This window comes from Bos indicus, chromosome 14 (genome assembly GCF_029378745.1).
Source record: "Bos indicus isolate NIAB-ARS_2022 breed Sahiwal x Tharparkar chromosome 14, NIAB-ARS_B.indTharparkar_mat_pri_1.0, whole genome shotgun sequence".
In the NCBI taxonomy this organism is placed as follows: domain Eukaryota; kingdom Metazoa; phylum Chordata; class Mammalia; order Artiodactyla; family Bovidae; genus Bos; species Bos indicus.
In genome coordinates, this window is record NC_091773.1 from 70,772,026 (window position 1) to 70,789,102 (window position 17,077).

The window sequence follows — 17,077 nt, forward strand, 5'->3', positions numbered from 1 at the left end:
GACAGATGAAAATAAAAACAAGAACAAATGTAAAAACAATTAAATGAGAAGTGAAACCATAAAGTTAATAGAATAAAATATGGGAGAATATCTTTTTGATCTTGACATAGGGGAGGATATCTTAAACAAGATCCTAAAAGCACACACCATAATATGAAAACCTATTCAGATTTGACAGTATTAAAATCAAGAGTTTCTACTAAACAAAGTAACATATAGATAAAATAACAGATGGATTTACCCTTGGAGAAGAAACTTCAATGTCAAAAACCAAAAGAAGATTTACATTTAGAAAATACAAAAAAAAAATAAAATAAAATAAAATATAAAAAACTTGTTTAAATAAACAAGAAAAATTGGAAACAGTAGAAAAATGAGCAAGTGGTATAAATAAGAAGTTCGCAGAAGGGGAAGCCCAAATGATTAATAAAGTATATGAAGAGTAATCAAAGAAATGGAAATTAAATCAAGAATGACATATCCCACCAGATTGGCAAAAAATGGGAAAGGGTGGGAAAACAGCAAGTGCTGGTGAGGATGTGAGGAAACAAGACCACTGCTGGAGGGTGCAGACTGGCCCCAGCCGTGGTGCGCACTGGAGGGAAAACAAGGGCACATTTCCCACTCATGTGTATCTCCTGGTCATATACCCAGAGCAGCTCAGGCAACTTTTTACTCATCCGCTAGCTGTGTCTTATTAGAAGGATATAAAATAGTCAAAAGAGAAAAATAGACTTTAAAAAGCCCTGTGATTATACCTGTAAATCAATCATGGGACTCCCAATACGTCTCTTCCAACCTGCTGTCTTCAAAAGAGATGATAAAACAGCTAGTCCACCCAATACACCTAAAGCAATCTAAAGTAAAAAAAAAAAAGGGGGATTTATGTAATTTCATAATGCAATTTCATCAGTGTTCAAAGATACTGTAAATAAAAAGTAACAAAGTACTCAAAAACAGGCTCAAAAATTAGAAGGTACACTAAAAGGACATGGGCGCCAAACTGAAGAAACTCCCAATGGACAAATCTGGGACAATTTGAGCAAGAAAATAGAAGGTAATGAATTAAAATTACTAGAATAAATAAATATTCATGAGCCCATACTGATTTAATCATAAATGAATAAATAAATCCACATGGACAAAGGGAGAATTCCTTTTTACAGAATTCTAATAAATATAGAAGAAATGATGGAAAAACACAACCACCACCAGATATCACAGTAATATTGTTTATTGGCCAAGAATTATCAATGGATGCTAAAATTAGAGGGCAAAGGAATAATAAGGAGCAAGAGATTTGCATAATCTCAAGTATCTCCCCACAAGATACTTATGAATTATAAGTGGAAAAATACAATGGAGAACTCTGCAGATACCATCTTAGCCAAACGATCAAAGTTGACATCAATGTTAATAAGATACGTGTGTGCTAAGTAGCTTCGGTCGTGTCTGACTCTTGGCAATCCTATGGACCGTAACATACCAGACTTCTCTGTCCATGGGATTCTCTAGGCAAGAATACTGGAGTGAGTTGCCCTGTCCTCTTCCAGGGGATCTTCCTGACCCAGGGATCAAACCCAGGTCTCTTATCTCTCCTGCATTGGCAGGAGGGTCTTTACCACTAGCGCCACCTGGAAAGTCCGTTAATAAGATATACTGACACCAAGTATCTTCTGATATGACTCACTGAGAAGGGTATAACATCACTTTCACGGTATGTATGCTAAAACTACATTTAATCATGGGAAAATACCAGATAAAACCAACTGAAGGACAAAATACCAGTGTTAGGGTCAGTCATGAGACAAAGAATGACTGACGACCTGTCACAGACCTAAGGAGACTAAGGAGACACACGATGGTTGGGTTCTGAAACAGAAAAGGATAGTGAAAAAAATCTGTAAAATCCAAACAGCATTTACATTAGTTAATTTGCTATTGTTTAGTCACTAAATAGCGTCCAACTCTTCGCGACCCCATGGACTGAAGCCCGCCAGGCTCCTCTGTCCGTGGGATTTCCCAGGTAAGAATACTAGAGTGGGTTGTCATTACCTTTTCCAAAGGATCTTCCCAACCCAGGAATCGAACCTGCATTGGCAGGTGGGTTCTTTACCACTGAGCCGCCAGGAAAGCCTAGATTAGTTAACAGGACTACATCAACATTAATTTCCTGATTATGACCACTGTACTACAGTATGCAGCCTGGCGTGCTGCCGTCCACGGGGTCACAAAGAGATACGACTACTGACGGAACAACAACTACAGTTATGTAAGATGTTAATGGTAAGGGAGACTTGGTGAGGGATATATGCCAAATCTCTTTATTTTAACAACTTTCCTGAACATGTAAAAAAAATTTGTTTTAATTAAAAAATATAATGTAAGTATTTTGACAGGTTAAAAGAAACTCACATCTGTCTGGACATGTGCTTCTCCTTGATCCATTTCGTATGTGACTGAGAAAGAAACCTGATGTTTAAAAGAAAGCAAATTAGCCATACTGAAGTTATATGATACAAACCTATTTTTACTATAAAAATACATTCACAGCTGCATTTTACTAAAAATATCATACTTTTAAACTATCAGTATTACTAGAGTTGACCTTTACTTATACATAAATAAATACACTTTGGGGAATTACCCACCACACTACTTTAAATATCCATTTAGAACATACATTAAAGAAAGAGGGTTTCATTAGAAGGTAGATTAGGTTCATTAATAGCACTCAAGTCAAATTAATCATATTTCATTTTCTGATAGGTTTCTGTAACTGAGGCATGTGACCTATCTTGTGTATCAAGAGTTCAGCAACTGGTTAAACAATCACATAGGAAGAAGGCAGATTAATCAAAGGTGTAAACAAGAATCTTAGGGACACAATTATACAGAGACAGGAGAGAGAAGAATCATAAAGGATTAAGAGAAACAGTAGCATGAGGAATAGGAGAGGGAAGACACCTAAGTCTTACCAGGGTCACAGAACAGGGGCAAGGAGGAGGAGGTCACGAGTAGAGTCAACTGTTGTACAACTGACCCTTGAACAATATAGGGGTTAGGAGCATCAATTACGATGCAGTCAAAAATTCAGATAGAACTTTAGAGTTGGTCCTCCACATCCATGAATTGGACCAACTTTGCGGAGTGCTGCAGTACATATTTAGTTATTAAAAAAAAAAAAAAAGTCCACATATAAGCAGAACCATGCAGTTCAAATCTGTGTTGTTCAAGGGTCAACTGTATAAGTGTAAAGTTAAAGAAATAAAGCCAGTGTATGTGGAATACCTTGCTGACTTCATGAAAGAGGTTTTCAAAGAAGCAAAATGGCAGGACCCAAACTGCAAATGATGAAAGAATAAATGGTTGGGAAATCAAGGAAAGACACATGAGAGCAAGCTGAATTGTTGGCAGAGTTGACAGAAGATTTTATGGTTTGGTTGTGCTACTTTGTTTTTAAGACAGGGCAATCTGAAAGGCAAGGGAAAGGAACCAGCAGAGAAGCTGGCTGAATAAAAGGCTGGGGGTGAAACAGGAGAAAATACACATTAATATATTATAATAAAATATATAAAATTAAATAGAAGAAAATATCCTAAACAAGTAAGGGTTGAAAATTTGCTTAAGAAAGTGGGAAGGGTTCTTCATTCTTAGAAATAGGAACCGGAGTCAAGAAAGATAATGAAACAGAGATACTGAAGTATTAAAGAGGAAGTCTGAGGCAATTCATATTGGATGGTTTTGATCTGCTCAGAAAAACAGGAAGACAGGTTATTTGCAGAGATGGTAAGAGAGCAGAGATACAGCTGGATGCTCAAAATGAATGTAGAACTTTTACAATAGCTGTCATGAGAAATTAAGAAATGATGAAAACTGCATTCTATAATTAGAACAATTGAGGTGGGCTTCCTCATAACAAGAGAGTTATGATTCTCTCAACTTTTTTCCTATTGCTTATTTTCCAATTTGTCAAAACAGTTTAGATATATTTTTGACAAGAAAAATATTTAAAGAAAACACCCAGAAGTGTTTTATATTAAGATAAATACACTCTTAACTACCCAAAAATGACATTCCAGGAAAATTTAAACAAGGCAGTCTTTTGTTGTTACTAAGCATGCTCCTGGATTTTCTCTTCTCATTACACTGTATATAAATTCAGGCAATAGAAACGAATTTCAATATCAAATCAGGTAATAAAACTGAGGATGGGAAACCTTTCAGAGAAAAGTCATACCATGTGCCTACTTTTCGCTTTATGAAAGCCTGAATCCAACAGTAGCAGAGTAGAAGTACAAGCTCAACAGAGAGGCCAAAAACACTGGCTGAAGAACTAGAATATTAAAATTCAGAAAAGTAAAACAGTAGAAATTAAAAGCTTTAGTGAGTCTTGGAGGTAAGGAGTGTTCACCTTCCAACTGTCATGCTTCTGGGGAGACAGGGGATGAGGAAGAAGTCTAGAACGGTTAGCTCTGGTCCCGACCTCCATCCTCTCTTCTCTACCCCTCCTCAGGCAGGGGCGCTTCAATCGCCTGGCGAGGCAGAGCATGGCCTTTGCCAGGCTCCTTCTTTGGTACAGCCTGCTTTCAGTGTGTACATGGTCTCACTTCCACACACAGGCCCTTCCAGGCAGGGGAGGACTCGGGTTCTGGGGTTAAGTTTAACTGAGTTGGGAAACAGTCAGAAGACTGGTTGCAGGTCCGAACTGCATTCTCTATTTCACTTTAGTGCTACTAGTTACAGAGCTAAAAATTAGATTCTCTTTCTGCCTGTTTAAGTATGTCTCTATCAAGTGGGCAAGACTGGTGAGAAGAGAAACACACATGCCCTCTTAAGGTTTGAGTTCCTGGTTTAGTTAGGCAAGGAGACAAAGTCTTAACAGAAGCAAGGTGGCCAAAGAGAATGAGAGGAGATGCCATATGGCTCAGCATGTCCTGGCATCCAGAACAGGGAGGCCCAGCGGCTGGTGACACTATCTGCTGACAAACTTAATTCTTGCCTTTTTATATGCAGAATCCATAAGAACTCACCTCTTACCAGCATTAGTAAAAAATAACTGTCTTGACTATATAAAGTGCTATGTTTATTTAAAACTCTGAAAAGGACTAATAGTCTTTTGATCATAATGCAAACTCTCTCAGTTTTGCACTAACACATAGACAGGCAATGACCAAGAAGGAACTCACCTTCACAGACTGGCTGCTGGGATCTTTGATATCAATGTCATGGTAGGCAATGGTAATTAAGGGAGGGTAAATGTTTCCATTTTTTGTGTTGGGTACAAGGTGGATGCTGTTTAAAAGAAAATTCATTTTTAGTTAAAAATACACTGAGGCCCTTAAACATATATTTAACTTACTGTTTCTTCTGAATGTGATGTGAATAGTCTTGATGATCTCAGAACCAGCAGTTATTAAAAACTAGAGAAGGTTAAACATAAACTAATGGTACTAACACAGGATATCTGAAGTGGTCAAAACTTTATATTAAAATACACCCTCAAAAAACGCTTCTTAATCTAGGTCCTACAAAGCTTACAAATAAAATCAATGAAGTACTGTGTACCACTTTTGAGGACTTAAAGTACTGCCTAGAGAAAGGCAGATAATATCCTGATTTTGAAAAAAAGATGAATTCTTGGTGACTTCCCTGGTGGTCCAGTGGCTAAGATTCCACACACCCGACGCAGGGGCCAGGTTCAATCCCATCACGGAACTAGATCCCACATGCCGCAACTAATGATTCCACGTGCCACAACTAAGATCCGGCACAGCCAAATAAACAAATAAAATAAAAATAAATATTAAAAAAAGATGAATTCTTAAAGATAACACGTCATATCTGGTACTATTTATGGCACATAATAGGGTACATCTTGCTGAATTCAATGCATTAGTAACATACCGTCTGTAAACTCGGAAATGAAAATGCCAGTACCAGCGGCCAACATGGTTTCATCAGTATGAAGTCAGACCTGACTAGTTTCAACTTCATTTTCACTGAGGAATCTACACTGGAAGATTGAGGAAATGCTAAAAACAGCACAGGTAGATTTCAGAAGGGTATAGATAGGACAAAGCTTCTGTACTGCCTACTTCGTGAAAGATTGTTGTGAAAATCAAAATGAAAAAACAATGAAAAAGTAATGTATGTTGAAACACCATAAAGATGATGGTGTGGGTTTCATCAGTGTATTCAAGGGGCACATCATAAGACACTGAAGTGGAAAAGCCACATAAGGTTAGAGATAGGAACCTCACAGCGGAGAAGGGCTGCATGGCACTACCCTAAGGCAGGGCCATCATCCAAGTATCCGAGGAAGAGCGAGGTGTTGATAACTAACGAGGGCCAACCTAGAGCAGTGGGTGCTAAAGGAGATGGAGCCATAGGAGGCCCACCTGCTGCAAAGATCTGACGCACTCTAACACACCCGCGTCGGCCCGTGGATCTTCACTGCTCCCCACCTCTCAACTCATTCTAACTTGGCAAGTCTAGAGTGGGGCTTAGGATATGGATTTTGGCAAACTCTTGAAGCCCTTCTGAAGTAATTATCTCCTCTATTCAGATCAGATCAGATCAGTCGCTCAGTCGTGTCTGACTCTTTGCGACCCCATGAATCGCAGCACGCCAGGCCTCCCTGTCCATCACCAACTCCTGGAGTTCACTCAGACTCACGTCCCATCGAGTCAGTGATGCCATCCAGCCATCTCATCCTCTGTCGTCCCCTTCTCCTCCCGCCCCCAATCCCTCCCAGCATCAGTCTTTTCCAATGAGTCAACTCTTCACATGAGGTGGCCAAAGTACTGGAGTTTCAGCTTTAGCATCATTCCTTCCAAAGAAATCCCAGGGCTGGTCTATCCCAATCTACACAGACATCTAAGAATACATTATGTATCATTCCAGTTCAGGTGTTCTTACTGTTTTCATCTGACAATTACAGGTCAACACTTTCACTATGACATTTTTCCATATACTCCAAGCCTCATTCAGTAAATTAGACATTTGTTTACCTCAGTGATATTTGGGTGGCGACTCTAATTAATCTTGGCTGGCTTCCTAAGTCATTTTCCCGTCCACTTAGTGTATCCACTAAGAAAATGCGCCGAGTCAGAAGCCACTTGCCAGAACTACTGTCTTTTATCAATAAAAAAAAAAAAAAAAAGATGAGTTTAAAAAATACTTTCATTTGTTCAAGATGGCACTCAAAGTGAAGATTACTGGACAAATTTAAAACATAAAATTAGTACACTTTGTTTTAATAAGATGGTTGCAAAAACAACTCCTGCTGTGAGAAATTCCTAGTAATAGCCTTCCCCAGCTGCACTTGATGTTTTCTGATTGTCTGGACTTTTCATCAGTTTGGAAGGATTTTCCCTGCAAATTACCTGAATAAACAGGATTTCATAAAATGAGAAACAACAAAAGAAACTAATTTGTCCAAAGAGCAGCTCAAGGATGGTTTGAAGAAGCCCTTATTTTATAGTTCTACTGTTTTTCTAGGATAAACTTTCAGGAATGATAAAATTTCTTAATAAAAAGCCTGATATGTTTAGTAAATAAGGCTTCCTTGGTGGTTTAGACAGTAAAGACTCTGCCTGCAATGCAGGAGACACAGATTTGATCCCTGGATCAGGAAGATCCCCTGCAGAAGGGAAGGGCAACCCACTCCAGTATTCTTGCTTGGAGAATCCCATGGTGAGAGGAGCCTGGCGGGCTACAGTCCGTGGCATCGCCAACAGTTGGATACGACTGAGTGACTAAGCACACTGAGTAAATACACCAACACCCTTGCAGCTTACCGTGGGGCGTGCTACATAAAACCTTACAGTCAGGGACTTCCCTGGTGGTCCAGTGGCTACGGCAAGACAGGGGGCCCAGGTTCGATCCGAGGTCACGGAACTTAGACCCCACATGCTGCAACTAAGGCCTGGCGCAGCTAAATAGAGAAATATTTTAAAAAACAAACAAGCTTACCATCATAGTGAATCCATGACTTTTCTTATAATCTGTGGCTTATTAAGCTATGTTGGTTGACTTATTTATTGATTTCAGCTCAGAGAAAGAGTGGTGTGTATGGATGCCTTACCTTTGTTCACAAACATTTTCTTGTGCTGAAGATTTAAGTTTAACACAGGCACAGCCCAAATATATTGGTGCTGATTCTCATCAGTATATTCAAGGTACACATCATAAAACGTAGGAGTGGGAAAGTCAGTTAAGATCTTAGGGACAGGAATCTCACACTGAAAAATAAAATTAAAAATAAAAGTACCCAAATTGAAAGTTAGAAAGCATATTTATTATCTTTAAAAGATTTGTAATTGTAAAACAAAGTATCTTCCAGTTATGGTGTTTATACATATTTTCATACGTCTTTTAAAACATGAATACTATGTATGATTCTTTTATAAGGGCCAAAATAACAGTAAAGAACCACCTGAATCTTGTCCAACAACCCAGCTGGAGAGGCTATACATTCATTCTCAACTGTAACTGTACAGCAATAAAAAGGTTTAAAAACTCCTATCCTGTGGGGTGAGGTCCCAACTCTTGCTCCTGGTAAACACTGTTTATGATTTGACTCCCCTTAATAGTGCCAGGTTTATCTCCCACTGCTTCCTCTTTGTCTCTGGTTCAGTCACACTAAGCTACTTATAGTCTCTAAATATGCTATGCTATTCTACATCTGACACTGCAAATGGTGTTCCTGCCTGGTATTCCCTTCCCCCCTGTGCTCCCTGTAAACTCATATTCATTCTGCAGGCTCAAGTGTCACGCACCGTGTAAAGCCTTTCTGAACTTCCCTAGGAACTGTTAAGGACCCTTCTTTGAACCAACACGGTTCCTTGTTCATATCTTTAGACCAACACATCACATTCTTTTCAATTCTTTGTCTATATAGCTGTTTTCTCTACTAGGCTGTGAACTCCCTGAGAGGCAACTGGGTTCGATGGAAAAACCACGGTTTTCAAGCCTAACAGAACATTTACTTGATGAAAGAATTTGAACAAATTACCTAATATTACTGAGCAACATTTCCTCATCCACAAAACACGAGTGTGTATTTTACAAAGCTATTTCATGGATCAGATGAGATAAAAATGATAAAATGCTGAGGACAGAGCAGTGGGATTTATCTGGCCCAAAGTAGATACACAACAGTTTTTTAAAGTAACACAAGTCATTTCTGATAATAAAAGCAAATTTAAGTTCATGATAGAAAATCTGGAAAATGTAGAAAAGAAAGAAAATAATCTGTAATCCCACCATCCAGAGATAACCACTGTTAAAAATGTTTCTTTTTCTCATCTGTTTTCCCCAATGGTGCTTTTTGTTGTTTTAACAAAGCTGGAATCACAGTTTTGTTCTGTGGTGTGTGTACATGCATTTTATCAAGAAGTATTTTTGTAGACTATTGAAGGTCTTTCAAATGTTTAACAGCTCATAATATTGCTTTGTCCCATACTGTAGTTTTAAAATGCATTACCAAAGGAAGGAAGGTCAGGGAGGGAGGGAGACAAGCATGGAGAGAAAAGGAAGCATTTTGCTACTGGAGGGAGGAGGGAGGAGGCAGTGATAACACTTTATTGTTTATTAAAAATGAAGTACTTCTACTTCATTCTAAAATGCTCAAAAGTAGAGATTATTTTTAAGACCTATATGCCAGAAGCAAATACACAATTATGATGTTTAAGACTCTATGGACGACAAGGTACTGTTTTCATGCTGATTTTATTAATAAAAATCATTCATAAATTATTCATTAGCCCACAATGCAGGAGTCCCAGGTTCGATCCTTGGGTCAGGAAGATCCCCTGGAGAAGGAAATGGCAACCCACTCTAGTACTCTTGCCTAGAAAATTCCATGCATGGAGGAGCCTGGTGGGCTACAGTCCATGGGGTTGCAAAGAGTCAGAAATGACTGATCGACTTCACTTTCGCTTTCTTTTTGCAAAAAATTACTAATTTCAAAAATTTAATAATTATTTCAATTATTGCTGATGTGAAAAATGAAGCCAAAATGTAGACTGCCTAAAATAGTTCCAACTTACACTTTGTTGATAAGTTGTTCCAAAGGAATAAGCAGCATTTAGTCTCGTCTCTGTGTCTGGACAAAGCTACAGCAAAAGAACACAACTGATAAATAGCTCTCACGAATCTTTTCTTTGCTTATAGTCAAGGGTTCTCAAGACTTAACATGGATATATACTTTATATAATACTTATTTAATGTTATCAAGGGAGTGAAAAGTTAAGAGAGCATCTCTGTTATAACTTAAAGTACTTTTAAGAAATTCCAATTTAAAACAAAACAAGAAAAATCAACTCTAGCAAGCAAACTGATGCTCTATTCAAGCAATAATCTAGTTTTTTCCTCATCTTTGCCTCAGTCAAAAATAAGACATGTTAGGGATTCTCTCTAGATTCATACTCTCTAGAGTATTGTCTACTATATACTCTATAGTATATATATTGTATATAGTAAATACATTGTATATATATTGTGTATATATTATATATAGTATATATATTGTATACTATATACTATATATGGAGAAGGCAATGGCACCCACTCCAGTACTCTTGCCTGGAAAATCCCATGGACGGAGGAGCCTGGTAGGCTACAGTCCATGAGGTCACTAAGAGTCGGACACGACTGAGCGACTTCACTTTCACTTTTCACTTTCATGCATTAGAGAAAGAAATGGCAACCCACTCCAGTGTTCTTGCCTGGAGAATCCCAGGGACGGGGGAGCCTGGTGGGCTGCCGTCTATGGTGTCACACAGAATCGGACACGACTGAAGTGACTTAGCATAGCATAGTATTCTAGAGTATAGTAAATTCTCTCTAGAATCATACTCACCTGTAAAATCCCTCCTTCTAAAGTTTGCCACTTGAGAAAATTTCCTCTCACATCATAGGAAGCAGCAATAAACTTCAGTTTTGTACTCTGCTTAAAGAAAAACAAGAATAAAATAATGTCACATACTCTGAAAGTCTATGAATATATATAATGGTCTATAAAAACTTAGAGAGTTCAGACTTTCAGAGTATATATAATAGTCTATACAATTATGTAAAGTTTAAAAATAAAAATTAAAAGAAAAAAAAGAATAAAAAAATAAAATAAAATAAAAGCTCTGCTGGTACAGATAAAAAAAAAAAATAGTCTATACAAATTTTTTCATTGCCAAATGATCTTTTCTTTTTCTAGAGACCAAATATTGAATTCATCAATCATTACTTTGAGGAAAAATTAATCAGTGTATCTCTCTGATTAAACACACTTAATATAAATGGACTGGGTTTTTGCACAAAAACTATTACTTCAGAATTGAGAGGCAGTGACAGATAACTTCTTTTCAAACCTGTTAAATGAGTGTGTGTGTGTGTGAATGGAGGATGAATAGAAGAGGAAATAATCTATTCTTTCATTCTGCTCCAGCTAAGTCACTTCAGTCGTGTCCGACTCTGTGCGATCCCATGGACTGCAGCCTACCAGGCTTCTCCGTCCATGGGATTCTCCAGGCAAGAACACTGGAGTGGGCCGCCATTTCCTTCTCCAAAGCATGAAAGTGGAAAGTGAAAGTGAAGTCGCTCAGTCGTGCCTGACTCTTAGCGACCCCATGGACTGCAGCCTACCAGGCTTCTCCATCCATGGGATTTTCTGGGCAACAGTACTGGAGTGGGGTGCCATTGCCTTCTCCCATTCTTTCATTCTAGAAGGTCAAAAAAATGAAGGTAAGAATTTGGACCTGTGACATGCTGAGGAAACACATAGAATCCCACTCAATCTTTGGCAGCCGTTATGAAAAATGTGGAGATATAGGACAGAGGAGGCTTTGTGTTTGGTGATGAAACCCTTCCCAACCCACAAGTACTTCTTGCTGCCGTAACACAAAATCCAGAGGTATCCACACAACTCAAGTAAGAAAACTAAACTCTATATTGTTAGATTTAGTCACTAAAATTTTTTAAATCTATCAAGAATTATGTCTAGTAATATTCTTGTTATCTTTCAAAATTATAAATCAAAATGTAGTTAACCTTCAATAATATAGAGATTTGTACCTGGTTTTCCCCTTTAAAACTGAAATTTGTAGGAAGAGGTGTAGTACTAAGTATTTGAGGTGCTAATCCTAGCTGGTCTCCATAGAACAGCCATGGAAGATTCTGTCTCCTATAAACAATCACAATTGTTTTAATAATGGGGGAACGGTCTTAGTACATATTTGTGAAAGTAACTGCACTGAATTCGGTCACAGTGACAGTTCATCAGTTAGAATAACCTTACCAAAAGGAGACAGAATGAACAGTGCCCAGTGCAGCAGTATTTTCAAAGATAAACTGAAACAATCCACATGCATCAAAAGTAGAGGAGTCATAATAGTTCATGTTCATTACACACATATTTCCAAGAGCTTGGCAAGATGTTAGATTGCCATACACCTACAGGAAAACAATGACAAAGAAATATATGGGCTTTAATATCCTAAACAAAAGTTGATACAAAAATTATGCTTAGTTTTAATTTAATTATGCTTAGAATTTGAATTCTGCAAATTCTTTTTTTGGATATTCTTTTGCTTTTAATACTTCTCCTTTAATTAAAGTAGAAAAGAACTTTCCATATGGCAGGTTAATAATTTATAAGTTTTACCTGAAATTTTAGGTGAAAATATAAAGACAAGCAACTGAACGAAGAAGAACCAACTAAAAACTTACAGCGTGACATTTAAAAAAACTAATACATGAAATAATTATATTTGAAAGAATAATCGGATCCTAATATTAGAACAGAAATCTAAGCTATTTTTATTTTATCTATTTTATATCTATTGCATATAAATCTAATCTATTTTAAGTAATTTGTTTTATGAACAACAAAATCTGTTGAGTTTGACCCTCAAACTTCTTTCTCAATTTTCTCTTTAAGGAAAAGACCACTTCATTTTTACAGTTATTCAAATAAAACATCATCACAGTAATCTTTCTCTCCCTTCTCATATTCAACTCATGACTAAATCTTGTTGGCTCAATTTTAAACGTATATATCCAGAAGCTTAACACTTCTTTCATTTCCATGGAACCACCCTTGTCCAAAGGTCCATTTTCTCTCACTTGGATTACTCTAATGACCTCCTAATTGGTGCCCCTGCTTGTCTTTGCCCTAACAAAGCCTACTTTCCATGTTAGAATGATCTTTTTCAAAACCTGAGGCCAACCACTGTCTACCTTTGCACAAAATCCTCTACATCCCTTCCAGGAAACTCTAGGTCTCATAGTCACTCCCTTCATCCTTCAACTCATTTCTCCACCGTCCCTGCTCACTGCTCTGGCCACTTAGGTCTCCCTCCTGTTTCTTTAGCATGAACATGCCAGAGAACCCCTGCTTTGGGACCTCTGCACTTGCTGTGGTCTCTGCTTAGAATTCTCTTCCCCTAGGTATTTTCATGGCTCACTTCCACTTCCAAGTCTTTGCTCAAATATCATACTCTCAGAGATGCCTGTCCTGACCACCCTCCATAAGTTAGGACCACCTTCTACTCTCTATGTTCTTTATCCCGATTTGTTTGTCTTTATAGCACTTGGCATCACCTGACAATTACTTACAATTCCACACAGGATTTTTCTCTGTCTTTTCCTAAAATAGATAACTTAAAAGGTTTCAGAACAGGGCATGGCATACAGTAAGTCATCAACAAACATTTACTAAATGATAGTACGAATCAGTTTCCCCTAACATTCAATTTCAGCTTAGTAAGTTTGGACATATTTAATTTATGAGTAATAAGTGTGAAATGAATAACATATTCTTTATTAGTCTCTTTCAGTCCACTTAGAAAGGGTTTTAATAGAATATGACCAAGGAGATATATCTACTTAGAAAAGTTTTATTAACTGGGGAAAAAAAAAATGGTACCACAGTTTCTTTGAAATGAAATAAAAACTACTTTCTAGAAATTCAAACATACCCAACAAGCAGCTGCTGCTGACTGCAAATACTTTGCAAACCATTCTGAAGTGAAAGATATGCCCTATAAACAAAAAGATGAATTTTAGTTTTACGTTTAAATAGAAATTCCTTAACCCTACACACTTAGGAAGACATTACTGTGCACACTGCTGAGTGGGAAGTAACTAATATTACTTTCCCAGCATTATCAGAAAAATAGACTCTAATAAGAATAAAAGAATTAATTCCAACCAATATCAGTAATTACAAGTAGGACTGAATTACAAAATCACATCGCTCAGACAAAAGATACAAGGAAATAAAGTATGTTTATAATAATAATAATAACAACTATTATGCCCATTTCACTAAAATGAAAATCAAAGTACAAAAGAATAAAAGAAAAATTAGATCTTGACTTAGATTTGGTTAATATTTGGTGATTTAGGATTATATTACACTGTATTAAATTGCAAGTAATAGAAATATTTGTGAATGATTTCTAAGCAACAGGAGATTGGGGATACACAGAGAAATTAACATTTAAAATCTCCACAGTGGTGATTCTCAAACAATGATGAATATCAGAATCAACTGTGTAATTTCCTGAAAACAGAAAATGCCTGGCTTCATTCTAAACCAAATGAATCAGAATCTCTAGAATGAGACCAAGGCACGCATGTCCTCTGAAAACTGCAGATACAGGTCTCCCTCTAGTTAAGAACCACTGCTGTAAAGCTCATCTGCATATCCTGCTAAAAAACGAGACACAGAGAAACACCATCCGTAGTAAATTCTCTGAACATGGACAAAGGTGATAAAACCAAATTATATGAAATATGGCACCATAACTGTCCAAGAAATCTAAAATAAAATTATTATGAGTCACTATTTTCATCTCTTCAATAAGCAAAAATTCTCATTTTGTAAGAAAAAAACATATGTGTAGAACGTTGGCTAACACACACAAGAAACCTAGTAAAAATGGAAAGTATCGACAACAGTACTGGCCAATGCAAAATGAAGCCACAGACAAATGCCAGGGACAAAGCTGCGTGATTCTTTATGAAACAATATCCACATACTTTAACCCAGGAATTTAAAAACACTTAGGACATGTGCCTTAAGTCAATAATCTCTCCAAAAGGAAAAACACATCTATGTGCATAAAATGGTTGACAGCAATATTATTAACAAAAAACCTAAATATTCAATAGACATACAATTACATGAATTTCAATGCATAAACTAGAGTATTATGTGACAATTTAAAATTATAATTATTGGTTGGGCCTGGAACATGGTATAGAGAAACCAAGGTAGTGCCTGAAGATTGAAGGAGACATGTTAAAATAACACAGAAGCTATACCAAAGGGAAGTCCAAATTTGGGACAATTTGAGCTTTGAAAATTTGGCCACTGCTGAGCAAATCTGGAAAGCTCAGCAGTGGCCACAGGACTGGAAAAGGTCAGTTTTCATTCCAATCCCAAGGAAAGGCAATGCCAAAGAATGCTCAAACTACCACACAAATGCACTCATCTCACAGGCTAGCAAAGTAATACTCAAAAATTCTCCAAGCCAGGGTTCAACAGTACATGAGCCATGAACTTCCAGATGTTCACGCTGGATTTAGAAAAGGCAGACGAACTAGAGATCAAATTGCCAATATCCACTGGATCACTGAAAAAGCAAGAAAGTTCCAGACAAACATCTATTTCTGCTTTATTGACTATGCCAAAGCCTTTGACTGTGTAGATCACAACAAACTGTGAAAAATTTTTGAAGAGATGGGACTACCAGACCACCTGACCTGCCTCCTGAGAAATCGGTATGCAGGTCAAGAAGCAACAGTTAGAACCAGACATGGAACAACAGACTGGTTCCAAATAGGAAAAGGAGTACGTCAAGGCTGTATATTGTCACCCTGCTTATTTAACTTCTATGTGGAGTACATCATGAGAAACGCTGGGCTGGAGGAAGCACAAGCTGGAATCAATATTGCCAGGAGAAATATTAATAACCTCAAATATGCAGATGACACCACCCTTATGTAATAAAGCAAAGAACTAAAGAGCCTCTTGATGAAAGTCAAAGACAGTGAAGAAGTTGGCTTAAAATTCAACATTCAGAAAACGAAGATCATGGTATCCGGTCCTATCTCTTCATGGCAAATAGATGGGGAAACAATGGAATTGTTGGAAATAAAAGGAAATAAAAATGAAGTGACAGACTTTAATTTGTGGGCTCCAAAATCACTGTGGATGATGACTACAGCCATGAAATTAAGACACTTGCTCCTTGGAAGAAATGCTATGACCAACCTAGACAGCACATTACTTTGCCGACAAAGGACATCTACTCAAAGCTATGGTTTTTCCAGTAGTCATGTATGAATGTGAGAGTTGGACTATAAGGAAAGCTGAGTGCCGAAGAATTGATGCTTTTGAGCTGTGGTGTTGGAGAAGACTCTTGATAGTCCCTTGGACCGCAAGGACATCAAACCAATCAATCCTAAAGGAAATCAGTCCCAAATATTCATTGGAAGGGCTGATGCTGAAGTGCAAGCTCCAATACTTTGGCCACCTGATGCAAAGAACTGACTCATTGGAAAAGACCCTGATGCTGAGAAAGACTGAAGGCAGGAGAAGGGGACAACAGAGGATGAGATGGTTGGATGGCATCACCGACTCAATGGACATGAATTTGAACAAGCTCTGGGAGTTGGTGATGGACAGGGAAGCCTGGTGTGCTGCAGTCCATGGGGTCGCAAAGAGTCGGCCACGACTGAGCAACTGAACTGAACCGAACTGAGCTTTAAAAAGAAGAATAAGTGACAGTTCATAACATACTCATGATACCAGGGGTTTGCAGTAAAGCTAAAGAGAGAAAAAAGCACAGAGAGAAAAGAAAGCACTCTATAGAGGATTGCTAACTTAAAAATATAAAAAGGAACAATAAAATTGTGAAACCATCTTGATATAACCAATTTAATAACTGATTCAGATAAGGTTCATCAATGACTGCTAAAAAGGATATGTATATAGTCTCACAGTAAAATCTCAGACTAACTTATTAGTCACAGCACCTTTACAAGGGGGAGGAATGGCAGACAGCAC

The 17,077-nt window shown here is 37.6% G+C and overlaps 1 protein-coding gene across 7 annotated transcripts in view; it reads right to left on the bottom strand.

Moving 5' to 3' along the window:
- TMEM67 (transmembrane protein 67) overlaps nucleotides 1-17,077 on the bottom strand; it is a 46,066-nt gene that overhangs the window by 21,267 nt on the left and 7,722 nt on the right. For 4 of the 7 annotated variants that reach the window (XM_070802909.1, XM_070802907.1, XM_070802908.1 and 1 more), the window contains exons 7-16: nucleotides 13,980-14,042; nucleotides 12,299-12,453; nucleotides 12,076-12,184; nucleotides 10,868-10,957; nucleotides 10,056-10,121; nucleotides 8,090-8,246; nucleotides 7,014-7,137; nucleotides 5,190-5,295; nucleotides 2,416-2,472; nucleotides 759-857 (exon numbers count right to left, since the gene is read on the bottom strand). In XM_070802909.1, the coding sequence (XP_070659010.1) occupies nucleotides 759-857; nucleotides 2,416-2,472; nucleotides 5,190-5,295; nucleotides 7,014-7,137; nucleotides 8,090-8,246; nucleotides 10,056-10,121; nucleotides 10,868-10,957; nucleotides 12,076-12,184; nucleotides 12,299-12,453; nucleotides 13,980-14,042 (1,026 nt within the window). The remainder of the gene's footprint in view (nucleotides 1-758; nucleotides 858-2,415; nucleotides 2,473-5,189; nucleotides 5,296-7,013; nucleotides 7,138-8,089; nucleotides 8,247-10,055; nucleotides 10,122-10,867; nucleotides 10,958-12,075; nucleotides 12,185-12,298; nucleotides 12,454-13,979; nucleotides 14,043-17,077) is intronic. The other 3 variants (XM_070802906.1, XM_070802911.1, XM_070802910.1) reach the window with 3 other exon arrangements.